The sequence below is a fragment of the Pelobates fuscus genome, chromosome 12, assembly GCF_036172605.1.
Source record: "Pelobates fuscus isolate aPelFus1 chromosome 12, aPelFus1.pri, whole genome shotgun sequence".
NCBI lineage: Eukaryota > Metazoa > Chordata > Amphibia > Anura > Pelobatidae > Pelobates > Pelobates fuscus.
Genome location: NC_086328.1, coordinates 32127229 through 32146196, shown reverse-complemented (window position 1 = coordinate 32146196; position 18968 = coordinate 32127229). Strand labels below are relative to the sequence as shown.

At 42.9% G+C, this 18968-nt stretch overlaps 1 protein-coding gene across 2 annotated transcripts in view; it reads left to right on the top strand.

Annotated features, from left to right (window-relative positions):
• LOC134578899 (metallothionein-like) overlaps window positions 1-6464 on the top strand; it is a 49620-nt gene extending 43156 nt beyond the window's left edge. Inside the window, exons 1-3 of one of the 2 annotated variants that reach the window (XM_063437983.1) lie at window positions 824-1443; window positions 3525-3584; window positions 6214-6464. In XM_063437983.1, the coding sequence (XP_063294053.1) occupies window positions 1413-1443; window positions 3525-3584; window positions 6214-6305 (183 nt within the window). In that variant the 5' untranslated portion in view covers window positions 824-1412 and the 3' untranslated portion in view covers window positions 6306-6464. Of the gene's footprint in view, window positions 1-823; window positions 1444-3524; window positions 3585-6213 lie in introns of those variants that run through there. The other variant, XM_063437984.1, reaches the window with a different exon arrangement.
• Window positions 6465-18968: the final 12504 nt, after the last annotated feature.

Genomic DNA, 18968 nt, shown 5'->3' with positions numbered 1-18968 from the left:
ACATATGCCAGGTTACGATTTCCCCAGCCTATATTACTGACCCAAGTTGTACAATTTAAAGTGTCATTTCAAGTGACACTATCTAAACCGCATCCTTTCTTACAACAGTTTTTGATGTAGATCCAAAAGAAAACAAAAACACAGTTTGAAGCACTTTGGAATTTTGCAACAAACTAGAAAAACAAAAAAATATTCTCCCTGGACCCAGAATGGCAGGCAGATCTCTTGGATCAAGAAGCTGTTAACCCCAAACATAAAAAAGGATATCTCTGAACATTATGTTTCTGTAAGTATTCATCCAGTCACCACTTCTTCAGGCAGATAATTCCACATCCTTATTGTTCTTACTGTGAGTCAATATTTAGCAATACCAAGTAGAAATTCACCCGTGATGAGTGGACACACGGACTCTCCAAGTTTTCCAGTGGCGGGCAAGTTTTAATGCCTGGCTAGTAGTAAGTTCTCCATTTGTTTTTGTTTTTTTCAGGTAGCTTTACTTTATCCCTGTCCCAACACCTAAATACTGCACACCAGTATTCACTCCAGTCACACACACACACACACACACCATTTTGACGTACACCCATGCTTTTTTTACCTTAGAAAAATGAACATCAATTATTAAGTCATAATAAAAAAAAAAAATTACAAAGTTTTATTCACCCAACAAAAATATATTTTTAAATAATAAATACAAACTTTAAAAATTAGGCACAAAAAACAACGTATGTTGTACTGATAAGTAGTCACTTTTTATGGTGTTTATCTTCGATTGGGTTTGAGGAACCAAAAATAACTCAAAATATAGGGGAAAAGACCTATATGTGGAAGAAGGAAATACAAATCAGTTCTGAATTATGGTGGCCAAGGGCACACTCCTTGTTCACTTAACCCTGTCTGAAAACCCAGATCACACACAAAAATCCCACACACCCCATGTGTCCACCCCAATCAATCACATCACAAAAAGACACACAACAATCACCTAGAGGGACACACACACTATTAATGCAGCCAATAAACTTGCCTGGTTTTATTATTATTGTGTGTCCTTGATTTAACTATTAATTAATTCAGCTACTTTTGTACACAAATGCACCAAACGGATTGGACTTTCTTTCACTATAACACAATAGTCTCCTATCTCAAATGGGACTTAGTGAGGATTGTAAACTCATTCCGTGTGACTCTGCACTTTTTCTCTAAAACCAGCTTGTAATATTTGTTATTGAATTTTACACACATGGCTGTGTGTGTGTCACATGGTACAGGGTGTGTGTTTGTGCACTTGTCTGTGTTTTGCACTCAGTCCCAGCTCTGGTATATATAGGATCAGCTGAGCCCTGCATTCCATACAGCTTCACAGAGCATCCAGAGCGACTCACTGAGATCCTGTTACTATAGCAACAAGCATGGACCCCCAGGACTGTCCCTGCGCAACAGGTATGATATAAAAACGATTTGTATATAGCGAGAACATACCTCGATAATCTGTATACCATGAATTAATCAAGAAAATCTGAAAAGCATTACCTAAAAAGTACTTGAGAATTAGCAAAAAATAAGTACCTATTCTGCTTAAGTAAATTTAAATATTGCTATTTTAATTGGAATTTTTTGACAATTGATCTAAAGTCTGCATTAAACTTCTGCACAATGAGAACATTTGGCTTGGGGGAACCATTTATCCCTAAAATAGAAACATTTTTATGACACCTAAATTTCAACCATATGTTAGTTTGGCTCTGCAGAATTTCAGTATCGAAAACTGATTCAGGAGCTAAATCAGACCTACCAAAAGGGCATGGAATTGTGCCCATGTACTAGAAAATATATACTTACCGTATATAGTGTATATATTTTGCAGTACACTGCATTTTCTAACCATTTAGTGACTGTGCCCTAGCAATCAATCATCATTTTGTCCTCCCATCAATTCTCTCTTTTTTGGCAACAAGGGTCAAATTCAGAATCACAAATCAAAATGAACATGGTCGACCATTGCGTGTCTTGGTTGGTTCATATTTTGGGTACATTTTGGCTTGAAGTTTGAGAATGTGACAGATGAAAATACAGATGAAAGAGGCATATCTAGGTTATGTGGTAGCTTTGGTGGAATGGTCAAATGGCACACTCACCCCCTAAACTGTAAGCTTTAAGTGTTGAACCATGCCCCTCCCCATTTCTGACTCTCTCTCTGTATTTTTCAAATCCCTAATTACCTTCTAACTCACCTTTCCTACTTATGTGTCTCTTAAACGCCTATCTCTGGTTACCAATACAATAGAGTGGTCAAGCAGGACCGCGAGAGAGGATGAAACTCTGCATGTCCATCTGCCCAGTTTGTAATTGGACTGTGATCGATGAAAGGAGTTGCCATGTAGGTGGGCATAATACTTAATATGTTATATTCCACCCCCTTCCCTGAGAGCTTTCTTGATAGAACATGAAGAGCATCATTGTCCTCCCCTTAGTATGCGACAGACTGATGGTAAATAAACATTCCTTAAAGGAACACTAGGTACCAAAAGGAGGGAGGAATCATTAATTGACATCTGAACCGTGGGACAGTGCCAGGGAACTCCAAGTACCAAAGCCACGTCAATTAAATGAATTATGCTACCTAGAGTGTCCCATTAAGATGTGACATATAGACTTTAAATAGCATTTATATACCAAGATGGGGAAGTTAGGGAATAGTCATGAATTCAAAATGAATTTCAAATGTGAGGCCAAAATAGTGGAAAAAGTCTTCTCAAGCTCGCAAAGTTTTCCGTTTGGCTATATTGGCCTAGAATTTGAATTCCACATTGAGTCTACTTTGAATCCCATATAATTCCCACATCTAAAAACCCTGAGAGAGGAAGGTAGAAAATGGGTTGAAGCTGCTGATTAAGTGAACTATATTTTCTCAAATCTTTCTCTGTAAATGTTGAACAATCCTGGTGGCACTTCCTCACCAATGGTCTAATTACTCTATTGGTCTAGAATCCCCATGGAATAGAATTAGGAAATCCATACATTCTGGACTGTTGGTGTGCCCCAATGACTGGGTTGGGTACCACTAATCTAGAGTGTCTGGGTGGGAAGCACTGCTCTAGGGCACTCCTTTCCGACATGGTCAGGGTCTCCAGGTGGAAGGTGTCAGTAAATAACGCTCTATAAACCCTGAGACCCAGCACAACAATAAAGCTCAGTGATCTAAACAATTTACTTCCTTCATCCGTGAGGTCAGCTTGTATGATGCCTCCTCCTCTAGTGTCAAGGAAGGTACAATATGAATGTTTATTAATTATTGAGGAGAACCATATCCTGTTATAGAGTCCACCAGATAATAATAAGCAATTAGCACTGTACCAGGTATACCAACAGCTCCCTTCATAACCCACCTCCATTATGTGTTGTTATCCTATGCCCATCATATATCACTTACTATTCTCTCCTTTCTTAGGTACCCGCTGCCTTCTATACTATACATAGCACACTGCATACAGCATATAACATATTGTTCTATCATTTCTTAGAGGTCTCCTGCTCCTGTGCAAATTCCTGCAACTGTAAGAAGTGCAAATGCTGCCCAAAAAGTAAGTGCTGCCATCTAGTGTTATATTATGATACACAGCGTTTATTTATCCCTTGTCTCTTAAAATAAATTCTCCACTTGATAAGAGAATGTATTTATTTTAAACGTGGTATGGGTGTAAAAATATTTGGAGCGCATACCTCCCAAGTGTCCGTATTAAGTAGGGATTGTCCCTATTTTGGTCTAAATCCCTCTGTCCCTATTTTCTCTCCTAATGTCCCTCCATATTGTTGGTGTGTCTGAGTGTATAACAGCAATTATAATACTCTCAGTATAGGTCTTTAAACCACTGTTCTAAATTACAGTTTAGTTGCATGAATTATTAGTAAGTCATCACAAATTTTCCATAACAGTCCAAACCCTGGCCACACCCCCACTCACACCTCTAAAATTATAGTATCGTTCTTTGTCTGTTTCAAAATGTGGGATTTTGGGCTAAATATATTATTGTGTTAACATATTATTAAATTATTCAATTATTATTAGAAATAAAAAAACAACAACTATTAAGTCTTGTCCAATTTGTTAGACTCTGTTCTAGGCTGCCTAATGTCAGTCCCATGCAAAAATGTCATCTGTTGTCATCGCACACTCTGCGCTGTGAAAATCTATTCTACCCTTGCATGAAGCGACTCCAAGGGGAAGCTTCAGTGCCTTCACTCTCTTATTCCTCCACTCCTGCCTTTCTGGTTTGCCCAATGCTCATTTTTTTTTAGCCGTTTTTTTTTTTTTTTTAATTCTTTATTTTTTCTGTGCATGGTTTAACAGTATATCAGTGATGCCACAACAGCATTCCCAAACAGATTACAAGCACTTATTCGCTAACTGCTGGATAACATCAGAGAAAACGCACAGTTTTTTGGTTAATAATACAAGTTAAATACAAGCTGGGTAACTACGTCTGTCATTGTGAATTATTTGTCGATTTAGTAACAGTAGCTTACGGTTGATTTTCGTTAGTGTCACCGCTTTAGTGTCATTGACACGGTTTGGCATGACTATGCTTAAGCGAGGTACATACCTCTTGTTCAGTAACAGCATAACATGTAGTAGGTAAGACATTAAATTAACGTTACAGGTTATGATAGATTACGCAGTGCTAACTAAAGAGAAGTAATGCAGTTATATTTCGGTTTCCCACTTAGCTGATACTTTCATTAAAGCAGGGTACCACCGGGCAGAGCATCACACATTCCGCTATCTCCCTCAGTACGTTTTAAGCTTAAACAAAATTAACTATATACAAGATTATATGCAGAGGTTGTGTGTGTTAGTCAACATATACTGTACATTATGCTTCCTATGGTGCACGGCTGGGGTCACCGCCAGCTCCAACTGAGCGCAAAGCGTGAGACATCGGGGTCATAGTCCATGCCCAGGTGTGGGGGTTACACTATGAGATCCTATAGTCCCGCCATAGCTTCCCAGTTGTTGGGCATGTTTGAATGCCGTGTCTTGCTAGCCTTGGTGTGTGTCCATGGTTGTGGCTGCTTTCGGTTTATTCTTCCAGCACTGATCGTGGATAGGGCTTGCTCGGTCTGCTGTTGCCCTGGGTGTGCTTCGGGTATTGCCGCTTTAACACAGGTACGTGGAAGAAGTGCTGGCTGTGGTGGTTTTCGCCTGTCAGCATACATATGCCAGTGTTATGGGGGCACAAGAGCCCGTAAGGACCTCCAGTGTTGACAACTCAGGTTGTGTGTTTGTCTCAGAGGGATTATAGTCCCAGTCAGCAAAGTTGCTGTGCAGCCGTCGGCCATTTTGGTGAGACCGCATGGTAGCCTTTCTCCTCCGGCTTCGGGCCGCCCAGGTGATAAGCAAAGGCGGTAGCTCGCCCGGTGGGGGCCGGGATGACCCCCCCGGCCCACAGGGGGGGGTAACGGGACCAGGAGTGCGCCAGGCAAATAGTTGCTGTCGGGGCGGAGAGCGAGGCAGCGGCCGTCAGCCCCTCTCCCCTCCCGGGTAGGCCTCAATCTCCGAGCCCCAGAGTCTCTCACCAGGACCTAGAGCCACCCTCCGTTTTGTTTTTTTATTATACCTGCTCTTGTACCTCCACCCCCCTCCCCCCACTACTTAGTTAATATTCCCTTGTAGTAATCCAGTTTCTCTTGTGTTTAGCAGCAATCATGAAGCCATCAGCAGTACTTCCAGTTGTATCATTTGTGTATTGTCTATATTAATAAGTATTGACTTTTTAGATACTATGGATACATATCGCTGAGGATTCTGTAATCCTTTCCCCACTTACCTTAGCGCTAAGTTAGTTGTTACATGTTGCATTTTCTTCTTCACTCTCCCTTTTTTTTATTAAAAACCAGCATTGAGTCCCTTTTTCTATAAGGATACATTCACTTTCTATTTAAATTTATTGTGTTGGGTTCAAGACCATTTGGTGGATCTGGTACCACCGTACTGACATCTGTGTTCCTATTCTATCTATTGGTTTACACAGCTTTATTCTTTTTGTGCACGTAATTACTAATGCCAAACAGGGAATTATAAAGATTCATCCCAACCCAATCTGGCATAGTGTCCCACCTGAGATTGGGCTCTGCGTCCACCCTTGTTTGGAAACCACTATTGAGGTATATTGGAAAGTGACTAACCTGCTGTTTCTCCCTCCTCTCCCACAGGTTGCTGCTCCTGCTGTCCGGCCGAGTGCAGTAAATGCAGCCAGGGCTGTCAGTGTGAAAAGGGATGCGAGAGCTGCAGCTGCTGCAACTGATTGGTGGATCCATGTCTGAGACGTGATCTGTTACTCTGTAATGTTTGCGCTTTGGTCTGATCTGTATGTTACTAAAGACCTGCAGTATTATTGGAAACGCTTGGCAATGCAAATGTCTCACTGATTTCATAATTATAGTAATAAAAGATTTAAATCATTGCCTTTGATTCTGTGAAATTGGAAGACTAACTGGATAGCAGGGTGATAATGATTTACTCATCCTGATAAAACAGATATCACAATCCTGTAATATTTACGCTCAATTAACTCTTGCTTTGCTGGAAGATATAAAATACTGTGTTGAAAGACCCTTCCATGCACACTATTTATGATCTGCCTATTTTAGAGGAATAAAGAGATAAGGTTTTAAGAAGCAAGTGACGCGTGTCTGTCTGGAATACTAGAATTACTATATTAGTGGGTCCTACACAAATTTTAACATGGGAGATAAATGTGTTAAAATATGGATATATAGTGTAACCGAACCCCCATATTTGTTTGCTAAGATAGGTCATTTTAAGTAACTTTGTAAGCTTTACTATTTTTTTGTGTGTGTATGTGCTGTTTCTTGGTCTGTATTTTGACATCCACTAGATGTGTGTTTTTGGACTAATGTAAATATTGCCATTTCTCAGAAACCTTTTACATTGTACAAAAATAGGGATAACATCTATGTTTTGGTGTGTTTAGACTATCCCTTTAATAGATCTCATGATTGGTAATCAAAGAAACCTCAAATTCTTGCAATCACTACTGAACTTTCTGCAGAATTATCTACCTTACTGAATTACAGATTGTATTTGAATGCAAATGCATTTTTCAAAGAAATTAGAACTAAATAGACATTTGGTATATTTATATAACCATGGGTGGAATTGTTCACATTGGAGCAATACGTATTTTGATTCCTGTACACAACAGTCTTCTGGTATTGTGTGATCTCATTCTGTGTTGTAAACTAAACCTTAAAGGGAAACCGTCACTTCTATGGAATTTACACCGTTGAATAAACCATTGAAAATCACCTAAAAAAATGTTGGTTTTTTTTTTTATTTTCATGAGATGCTCTGCTTTCTTTGAACGTTATATTAAAAGATTTAGTAAATTACATCACAATCCAGTTCAGACTAGGCAACGTCAGGGTAAACATTGCAAAAGAAGAGGAGAAATAGAAACATTGTTTAGTTTCTCATTTTCTAGGGAGGCTTTCTCTATGCTGACTGCTGTATGCTGCTGAATTCAAAGGATAGAATTGGTAAAAAGGCATAGAATTCCACATTTCATATTTTATTTTTCACACTTCTTAAATACATATTTGTTAAATACATGGGATAAGTAGACATACCATTACAAATCCCGAGATGTAAATGTATTCCTTTAATTACTACCACCTATAATGTATTAGTTTACCCTTCTATGCAGATGGCTTACCTGGATAGCTCTCTCTATTTGTTCTATGAGTGCAGAAAGCATGTCTGGCAAACCTTTGGCACATTTAAAGATTTATAGGGATCAGGAGAAATTGACCTGTCAGCCGTGACACGTATGACTCTTGGAGGTGTAAGGGGCCACTTTACTAAATTGCTAACTGCTGTAGCAGGATGGGCAACTTCTGAAATAACAATATATCTGCAACATACTGGGCTAGGGACTGCAAACTTTTTCTGGGGGAAAATCCAGTATCAAACATGTGGTTTTGTGTGTGTTCTAGTCTTAGATGTAACTAAAATAAATACAAAAAAGGGACATTATTGTCACCAGGACAATTACAGCTTAATGTAGCTGTTTTTTTTACGTAAGTATAGTCAGTCCCTGCAGAAAATGCAGTGTTTACATTGCTCCCTAGAGACATCTCCATGGCCACTTTTCTGATGGCTACTAGAGGTGCTTCCTGGGTCAGTGCTGTTCAGCATCTCCACGCTCTGCATGGAGACGCTGAACTTTTCTCATAGAGAAGTATTGATTTAATGCAGCTCTATGAGGAGATGCTGATTGGCTTGGGCTGCGTTTGGCTCTGCCCCCTGTCTGCGATCATCATTCCTATGGGAAAGCATTGTAATTGGCTAAAATCATCACTTCTGATGATGTCAGCCATGGGTGTGGATTGGGGGTAAAGCCAGTGCCAGCAGACCCACACGGCGCTGGAAATAAGGTAAAATTATATTATGTTTATGACGTCAAGGCTGGCTAGATAGTGATTTTAACACTATAGGGTAAGAAATACATGTTTGTGTTTATGACCCTTTAGTGGTCCTTTAACATTTTTTTTAAATAAGGGATTTTGTAGGTCTCTAGTTAATTATGCGAAGTTATGGATTCCAATTAAAAAATAACTTATTTTTGTAAATACTGCATACTTAAATTATATTTGTATTTGATTGCAATATATATGCATATACATGGGATACTAATTTTTTCAATAGTATTTATTCTACAACTAAAAAGCACAGTATTTATGTGTCTCTTTAAGAGGTATGTAGTTTTAAATTAGCAGAAATACACAAATATACATTTGAGTTTGAAATTGAAGTTTAATAAATTCAATGTAATGTGTTCACCAACAATTCTCTATTGTATATATACTTTTTCTTTCCTGCTTTTTTCCTCACTTAGCATGTGAAGAGCATATACACTCAAGTATATAAGTAACAAATGAAGACTAAATAGCAACATATAAAATCAACTACTGTATTTGTAAGGAGCTCTTTGGGCTCTGATACCCCTTACAGTATGTGTACACATATAAATGGTACATCATTTCTCACAACAGACTTTTATCCACAAGGACAAGTTTAATATGTCCTTCCTCTAATAGATTTACATATCTTGATATACTGGAAATATTTGTAAAATCCACTTTATTCCACTATATTGTCACCTACTGGAGATTTGTAAAACCTCTTGACTTGGGATAGCAATAGAAATGGCCATTCAAATTTTATAACAAGACACGGAGGCTCAAATTGCATATCCCTTTCTTTAGTGTCCACCAATAGCAGCAAAGAATACAAACAGAATGAAAAAAATAATGAACATACAGTAACATAGGCCCCTCCCCGCTCAGGTCCCAGTATAATAGGCAGCACTTCCCTTCCATTTCCCTCTTTCTTTGCTGCTCCAATACAAAGATAAGTACACAATTTACTTGTTGATTACCTGCTATTGATATTATTATTGATATCCTTGTATTACACTGTATAGGTTTTTATCTGTTATTGATTCTTTTATTGTCTTATTTTCTTAGAGATTTTTTTCTCTGCTTGTTTTATGCTAAACATCTGTGTGTTTTTTCTGTGAACCCAGGGTCCAGACCTCCCCTGTTATATTTTTGTTTATAGACCCCTTTTCACTTGACCCTGTCCTTGTGATTTTTTTCCTTATCTCCGTCTTGCTGTTACCTCTCCCTGTCCCTTTTGCGCCCATTCACCGCTTTGTTCGGCTGTTTTCGTGCATGAATTAAGCCCGTTCGGCTGATTCGTCACGAACACATGCTGTTCACTATTTTACCGGCAGATAGCACCATTCGCCTGTTTGCCGCGTTCGACTAATTTTTGCACGAACGGTCTGCTAGTTCATCTGTTTTTCTCCTCTTACTTATATTAGTCTAGCTATTTCCACGAATTAGTTTCTTTCTACCTAACGGTCGGTTCTTTAACTTAGCGAATTTCACAGGATTTTGCAGCGAATCTCGCAAGGTTTCCGGCGGCCATTTTCTGATTTCCTGTCTTCCTCCCTACCTTGTGTGTGCGTGTGCCATTGGTCTGGGCCCTGTTGAGATCTCTCTTATACCTATTGCTTTCAGTTTTGGGTGACTAACCTAATAATTCTGATAATTTAATTCCTATTCTGATAATTTAATTATTAGGGATTCGGTCCTGTTTTGTTCTCCATTATGTCTAAACCCAGACTACCTTCTGGATCCCCACCCTCTGGGGAGACCGATGCCCCATTTAATTTGGGTGAGACCCCTGTCACCTCGGGCACTCCACCCACCCTGGTAGACAGAACCATCCACCCTGAAAGGGCACAATTCTTAGCGCTACAGCGCTCAGTGACAGACGCCATTATGGCAGCCATGGGGTCCATGTCATCTACCTTCTTCCATGCTAATTCCCAAGCCCTATTGCCACGTCCTTCGGACGAGCATTTCTCGGGCTCCACGACGCCACTATCGCGTCCTGCTGTGGACCCACCGGGAGAGGCACCCAGAAAGGTTACCCATAAGTCCAACCATCCCTCTGCCTCCAGAAATTCTATGACTGGCGTACCTGCGGTCGCCCCAGAAAGTGTGTCTCATCCACGCAAAAGAGCAGAACGGGCGCGGCTATGGAAATGTGCCAGAGCACAGTTAGAGAGAGAGACTCAGACTCAGATATCGGGTCAGGTGAGGAGGCTAAGATTGAGTCAGACAGTGACTCTGATATGGATTCCGCAGATGTGGGCCTTGACCTCCTTCCCTCTGCTCAGGCAGAGATGTCCGGAGGCAATACAGGGACTCTGCACCCCGTTCAATGTCCCACTCTTCGACCCAGATGACCTACACCATCCGAGGTCAGCAGAGTGGCTCCCGGCCGACCACGTTGCCACATACCTTGAGAATTGGGTACGCCGCCCTCTTAGCAAAGCGGCACATAACAAATTGAGGGCGGAGTGTGCCAGGCCTGTGGTGCCCAATAAAGTATGTGACACTCCTGAGGTAGACCCCAAAATGACTCGGTTCCTCACTAAACTGGGCTGGAACCCCGTAAAGGGCTAGACTCTGCCTTGAAATCTTGCCAGGATAAACACCTGGATATTTTCGGTCCCCTGGTCAAATTGTTTGACTTGGCGGAAGACGCCAGAGCGGGAAACCGCATGGTTAACCCTGAAGACCTACGTGGTTGGGTCCAGAGAGAAATTTGTATTGCCGGGAGTGTTAACACCTCCCTCTCTATAGAACGGCGTAAAGCCATCTTGTTTAAGATTGAACCAAAGCTGGCCAATCTTGCCCTCACAGAGGCTGGTAAGGATGCCCAAGGCTTACTCTTCGGCGATTCCTTTATTAAGGACTAGGGCGTTTCGTTCGGGCATTTACAGCCCTTGAGGAAAAACAAGTTACCTGCGCTCTCTCCTTAATCCCTATGTATTTTTAAACAAATTGAGGTTTTTTAGTTACCTCCAATGGCCATGAGAGGATGAGCCCACCTGCCAACGTCAAGGCAGACCCCCCTAGGTGGGTCCTAACTCTAACCATTCACCTTTCTTCCTTGAGCCTCTGGCAAAAATCTCTAATGAGACAGAAAGGGGTATTTTTTATATACACCCCTATATATTATTAACCCTTAATAGGGAACACATGGGATGGGCAGCTGCATTGTAACAAGGCTGAGTGATACAACAAAGTCCTGCGCTCACTCTCATCACTGGGCAGCAGCAATGACTACAGTACACATCAGCCCCAATATATAGTAAAAACCAAAGAAAAACAAGTTACCTGTGCTTTCTGCTTAATCCCTATGTATTTTTAAACACATTTTTTTAGTTACCTCCAATGGCCATTAGAGATTTTTGCCAGAGGCTCAAGGAAGCAAGGTGAATGGTTTGAGTTCGGACCCACCTAGGGGGGTCTGCCTTGACGTTGGCAGGTGGGCTCATCCTCTCATGGCCATTGGAGGTAACTAAAAAAACCTCCATTTGTTTAAAAATACATAGGGATTAAGGAGAGAGCGCAGGTAACTTGTTTTTCTTTGCTTTTTACTATATATTGGGGCTGATGTGTACTGTAGTCATTGCTGCCGCCCAGTGATGGGAGTGAGCACAGAACTTATCTTTCTGCATTTGTATCTATTTACAGCCCTTGACAAGGCCCAAGCCTCCATGAGACGGGTATTCCAGGGGCGGGTCTCCACCAGGGCCGGCAGATTCAGGAGCCGTCTGTCCGGCCGTACCTACTTTCAATCCCGTGGCACGGGACGAGGCTCCTTCCAGCAACGTGCTGACTATCAGGAGACTAATACCCGTTCCACTTTCTTCCCGTCATGCGGACGCCAGTGGCGATCCAGAGGTTTCTGTGGCAACTCCAGTTCCAGATGACCTTACGGTGAGTTTCCTCATACCTCGTATTTCTTCTCATGTTTGTGTAGGGGGCAGACTCCAACATTTTTTCCCAGCTTGGTCACTAATTACCTCAGACCCTTGGGTGCTGACCACTGTTTGGGGTTTCCAGATAGAACTCGTGGGGCACCTTGTAGACATTCCCCCTCCTCGACCGATCTGCTTCTCACTCTGGGATCGTAGATTGATCGACGAAGAACTCTCCACCCTCCTTGTCAAAGGGGCAATAGAACGGGCACCTCTCAACCCCGCAGGTTTCATAAGCAACATTTTCCTGGTGGAAAAGAAAGGCGGACAAATGCGGCCCGTCATAAATCTGCGCCCACTCAATGCCATGGTTCGGTACCGCCATTTCAAGATGGAGGGTATTCAGCTGCTACGAGATCTTCTCCTACTGGTTAGCAAGACTGGTTAGCAAGACGCATAACGGACTGTACCGATTTCGGTGACGTCCCGAGACCTCCTGCGCTTCCACTGGCGGCACGAGATTTGGCGATTTACCTTCCTGCCATTTGGCCTCTCCTCAGCACCGTGGTGCTTCACAAAGCTGCTGCGACCAGCGATGGCCTGGTTGCGCAGTCGAGGGGTTCGTCTAATCATATACCTAGACGACATCCTACTCATGGCTCAGGAGCACTCCACTCTCCATACACACCTACGGTTGGCCATAAACCTTCTTTCCCGCTTGGGATTCATTATCAACTGGGAAAAGTCATGCCTGACCCCCGCCACTCGCATGGAATTCCTAGGGTTCCTCGTGGACTCAGGCGACGCTGAGCCTGCCGATGTCCAAGATTCGATCCATCCGCAAAGAGCTTTGCAGAGACCTCATCCGACCCCAGCTCACCTTGCGACAGCTTGCACGGCTCATCGGCCTACTGGCCTCATCTATACAGGCAGTATTTCCGGGCCCACTCCACTACCGAGCGCTGCAGCGCCTGAAAATAGCGCACTTCAGGGCCGGTGCATCCAACGCGGATCTGGTGTCCCTGGACAGCGAAACGAGGGACGAACTACGATGGTGTATCCTCAACCTGTCTGCGTGGAACAGCAAGGCGATCTTCGGCTCGCTGCCAGAAACCACCATCGACTCCGATGCGAGCATCCATGGCTGGGGGGCCCATTTCAAGGGAGTTTCGACAGGGGGCCGCTGGTCGGACTCCAAATCCCGGCTACACATCAACGCGCAGGAGCTCCTGGCAGTTTCGCAAGGGACCGGGCCCTGGCATGCATCCGCCTCCGCATGGACAATGTCTCAACAGTGAGATATGTCAACCACCTGGACGGTATACAGTCTGTGGTGTTGGCCAGATTGGCGAAATACTTTTGGGAGTTTTGCCTAGAACAGAACGCGGACTACTTACCTGGCCTGCACAACGTTCAAGCAGACTGGGGGTCATGATATCTTTCGGACACCAGCGACTGGAGATTGGACACAGACGTGTTCTCCAGTATATCATCTCTCTGGGGTCCCTTTGCCATTGACCTCTTCGCATCCCGGCTCAATACCCGACTGCCACGTTTCTTCACCTGGAGGCCGGATCCGTCAGCGGAGGCAGTAGACGCCTTCCTGCAAGACTGGAACAGAGACCTCTTGTATGCTTTCCCTCCATTCTCCATGATTCCGCGGTCACTCCTGCAAACCCGCAGGGACCGGGCCCTGAAGGTGACCCCCTTCTGGGAGATGCAGTCATGGTTCCCTCAAATGCTCGAGATGACAGTGGACTATCCCCGACTATTGCCGTCATTTCAAGAACTGCTGCTGGACCCGATGGGACAATGTCACCCCCTCCTGTTGGAAGGCTCCCTTCCGCTCCTGGCGTGGCGGTTCTCTGGGCACCCTGGGAGATCCAGGGAGTTTTGGAAACAACTAGACGCCTGTTGGCAGAAACGTGGGCTCCAGGCACTAGACAGGCATATGGGTCAGCTTGGCGAGCTTGCGCTGGCTGGTGCCTGACTAGGGATGCGGATCCCGTTTCAGCTCCTGTAACCATGGTCCTGCAATTCCTGACTTCCCTCTTTGAAGCAGGAAAAGCTTACCGGACTATCAATCTCTATCGGTCTGCCATCTCTTCGACTCATCAAGGCTTTGACGGATGTCCTGCTTAGTGTGCCGACTCCTCAAGGGCTATCGATTTTCCCGACCACCCAGGCCTCGCTACTCCACGACCTGGGATGTCTCCGTTGTGTTGTCTTTTCTCTCATCCTGGCCCGCTAATTCCGCACTCTCCTTAAAACAATTATCAGCCAAGTTGGTTTGCCTGCTCTGCCTCGTCTCCTGCAAGAGGGTCTCGGACGTCAGAGCTCTGGACTTTGATGTCAGATCATACACTCCAGAAGGGGTAACGTTCAACATCAGTCGACGCACAAAAACGTCTATCAAATCGGTGTCCTATCCGAGTTTCCCTACCTCTCTGGCATTGTGTCCAGTGGCTTGCCTACGAGAATATGAAGATCGCACCAAACTTCCCCGTTCCGCTATCTCTCCACAGCTGTTTTTATCCTTTCGTCCTCCTTTCCACCCGGTTTCTAGCACCATATTGTCACGTTGGGTGAAGTGGTTATTGTCTCAGGCGGGCATTAATACCACGGTCTTTGGCGCCCATTCGGTCAGGGGGGCCTCGGCCTCTTCGATGAGGACTGCAGGTGCGCGTCTGGAGGATCTCATGAGGACGGCCGACTGGTCAAGGGAATCTACTTTCCGGGAATTTTACTTTCGACCGGCCCGCATACGTTTGCTGCAGTAGTGGACCTGCTTTAAACTTGCAATATGAGCCTCCGTGTCTTGTTATAAAATTGCATGATTTTGCTATTACATGCTGAAAAATCATGATTTTATTAAAGACACGGAGGAGAGTATTGTCCCACCAATGTTATATTTCTCATGTTATGTTATTATTTCCCACCCAGTTTATTGTATGTTTAGACGAGATACATCGAATGGTTTGGTTTGGTAAGTGGGGCCTGTGTCGTAACGGGGTTTTGATTATGTACCTTGAATTGTTCTAATCACTATGAGTTGTGGGACTGCAGATGTCTGTGGGGCTTTGCATCGTCTGGCCTTGAAATTGGTTGCAAGTATCGACTTTAACCTGTGGGCTCCTGTTCCTTTATGTTTTCACAGCCTGATCCGACCCGGTGGAATGCCATGCTTCGGCTTGTGAGGACTCCCCCTGCTGATCCTACGATCATCCGTAAAATTTTCCGTAAAATCTACAAAAAAGGGAAAATGCCCCAATCTACAGGTTAAGTGCAAATTCAAACCACATGTCTTATCACATTTCGGAAAAGTTGCTGATCCAGGGCCAGCAGTTTGTGTTTGTAGAACACATTTTGTTTTTCTGTTTCTCTTAAACAATGCAGTTTGATTGTGCAATGTGTGCTACAATGTAATTATATTGTTTGTCAGTACCATAGAATGTCCACTAGGTGTCCCTGTTTGCTCTAATAACAGTTGGTGGCAGACCAAGTTTCAGATTGGTTTTGCATGTTTTAGATTCATTCTCACCCATGTGTGTATTAACACCTGTAGAAGAGAAAATGACAGAGTTGGCTTTTCTAGTCTGACTCACTGCTCTGAATGGACATTCTAATCTGATTTTATAAGAAAAGTCTACTTGTTGGGTTTTGATCAGCACTTTTGCAGCTGTGTGGGTTACACAATGTCCCGGAAGCTGGTATTATTCACGATTTCATTCAATCCCCACCTTCCTGACAAATCTGAACGCAGTGAGGGCACATGGAGCTAAAGGTGGCTCCCAGATACCCCCTCCCCTCTGATTTATTCAGTATATTCTGCATTGATTTACGATTCAACATCATAATGTGGTGAAATACAGAACACAACCCTGGTAGCCTACTTCAGATTCTAGCAGAAGAGTTGCTGTAACGTAATAATGCGTTAAATAGGGCAATACAATCTTACATACACATACATTGATGATATAACACCAGCATGCTCTGAAAAAAGAAAGAAAACACTCCAGCTGCCAATGACCTTTCTCTAGTACACAGATGTGCATATGTGTCAGGGATTCCCAATTAATTTTTTTCCGTGGAATGACATCGTGGAAAACAAATGTCACGCCGTTGCATAAACCTTTCAATTAGCAGAGCATAATGTCTTCTTTTTTGGCAATCTTTTATCTTTTGTTTACTATATAAACACACACTAATTTCTACAGATAACAAACCGATTGTAGTACTTAGGAGCAGGGGTGCAGCGTTAGTGTCTGTATATAATTTTAGCATTTTAATACAGGGATGTGTTTGTATGTAATGTTTGCATTTGCGTGCAGAGGTGTGTTTGGATGTAGTGTTGGATTTTAAATGCAGAAGCACATTTGTGTGTAGTATTGGTGTTTTAGTGTATGTATATAATTTTGGAGTTACAGTTCAGGGGTGTCTTTTTATGCCATGTTTGTGTTTGCAGGAGTGTGTGGTGTGTTGGTGTTTGATTGCTGGGATGTCTGTACATGTACTGCCACATACATACTTACACATTAACAAACAGAAACGCACTGACACATACACAGTCCTATACACACACACACACTGACACTGATACACACACTGGCATATACAAACACAAACAGATACACACACCTTGACACATAGACACACACCGAAAAATACACAGATGCACACCGACACATACACACTTCACACTAGCACACACTGATACACACCTTGACACACAGTGTGTATATGTATCTGTATGTCAAGGTGTGTGTATGTGTGCCAGTGTGTTTATCTGGGTTTGTATGTGCAAGTGTTTTTCTATGTGTGTGTGTGTGTGTGTGTATGTATGTGACACACAGATACACACACATACACACTGGCACATAGTGTACACAGATACACATACTGACAGATACACACACTGGCACACAGATATACACACACAGTGACATACACACACCTTGACACAGATACAAAGTGGTACATACACACACAGATTCACACACTTTAACACAGGTACACACAAATGTTTATATTTGCTGTTCACTTACCTTTTTTCTTCCTTCAGGCTGCTGGCAGAGGGTGGTGTGCCAGCTGCTCACTCCCCGCTGCCCCCGCTCTCCCTCAGGCCGGCGCATTCTGTATGGGAGGAAGTGCTTTCACTTCCTCCCAGCATCCCATACAACAGGGCACCTAACCAGACCCCTGGTTAGCGATACCCAACGGGCAAGGCGCCGCAAAATCCAAATTTTGTTCATGCGCAAACCTAGGGTTCCACGGAACACCAATTGAAAAACGCTGCTATATGTAATCTAAGCAGTTCCATAACCCAGTGTTGCAATGGACTACCAAACTAACCTACTGTGCAACACTGTTCAGATGGCAGACTGCTCAGCCAGAGACTTGCATTATGAACACCAATATTTCCGACGGTCAAGGGCCTAATCAATGAAAGAAAGGACCACATTTCCCTATCTTATCCCATTGAAGCCTATACCATCTTTGAAAGCTGAAAAGGTGCCATTTAATATGACAAGAACTCTTCACTGTGCCTATAGTGTCATTCAAAACACACGTTGTGTGTATACCATGGGCATTAAGCCATTATATTGTAGGAGTTGAAATGTCAGTGTAAGACTGGGAAATTTGGGTCCTTCCACTGATTAGACCCCTGTCTGTAAGCTACTTTGAGCCTTGCATTAGTTCCACAATAAAATCTAAACTGTCAATTGATCTTGATGATGCTTGGAAGTCCATAGTAGAAATAAATGCTTAAGTTGCTCAAGTTTTACCCCTGTTTATCATTAGAGGGCCAGATGTACTTTGTATCTAGTTCTATAGATTACCAATTAACTTTAAAAAAAAAAAAAAGGTTTATAAGCATAGTTATTTGCATATTTGGGCAGATTAATACTCTAGCCATTGCTGCTGCCCAGTAATAATGGGAGTTTAAGGACAGGGTTAATTTGTTTTGGTATTACGCTTCCATGTTACAGTACCACCACCAAATCCATGTGTGTCCTAATAAGGGTTCATTTGTTTGACGAAATTCATGCCTTTCTGTCTCGTTACAGATTTTGCCTTTAAACTAAAAGCAACAAGGTGAATTGTGAGATTAGGACTCACATAAGGGGTTTTGACTTCAAGACTTTACGTTGGCATGTGAGCTTACACTTTAATGACCATTTCGTTGGTACCAAAACCTTCTGTTAAACGTACACAGGGATTTGGGTTAGTCTTCAGGTTTCTTTTTTCCCCCTCAATAAAATGAGTCTGTAGATGTACATGCCGTTTAAAACAAGATACAGATCTATCCACACATAGAATATACATAACATTATATATGATAACCCATATGTAGCTGTCCTGATCTAGCTATATGTGTGTTTGTGATACCCATCCTGTGTGCTGTCTTTGCATGATGCTGCATGTTTATTCAGAGTTCTGTAGCAGGGGCTGAATGCTGCCTCACTTTGGCTATTGTTCTGCGATGGCAAAAGGTGCGAGGGGGGGTTGTACCAGCGAATTAGTGCTGAGTGTTTAACAGTGTGACAGTGGTGTGAATCAGCTGCAGCTTCTGTCATTGTGACACTGTGACCTCAGTATATG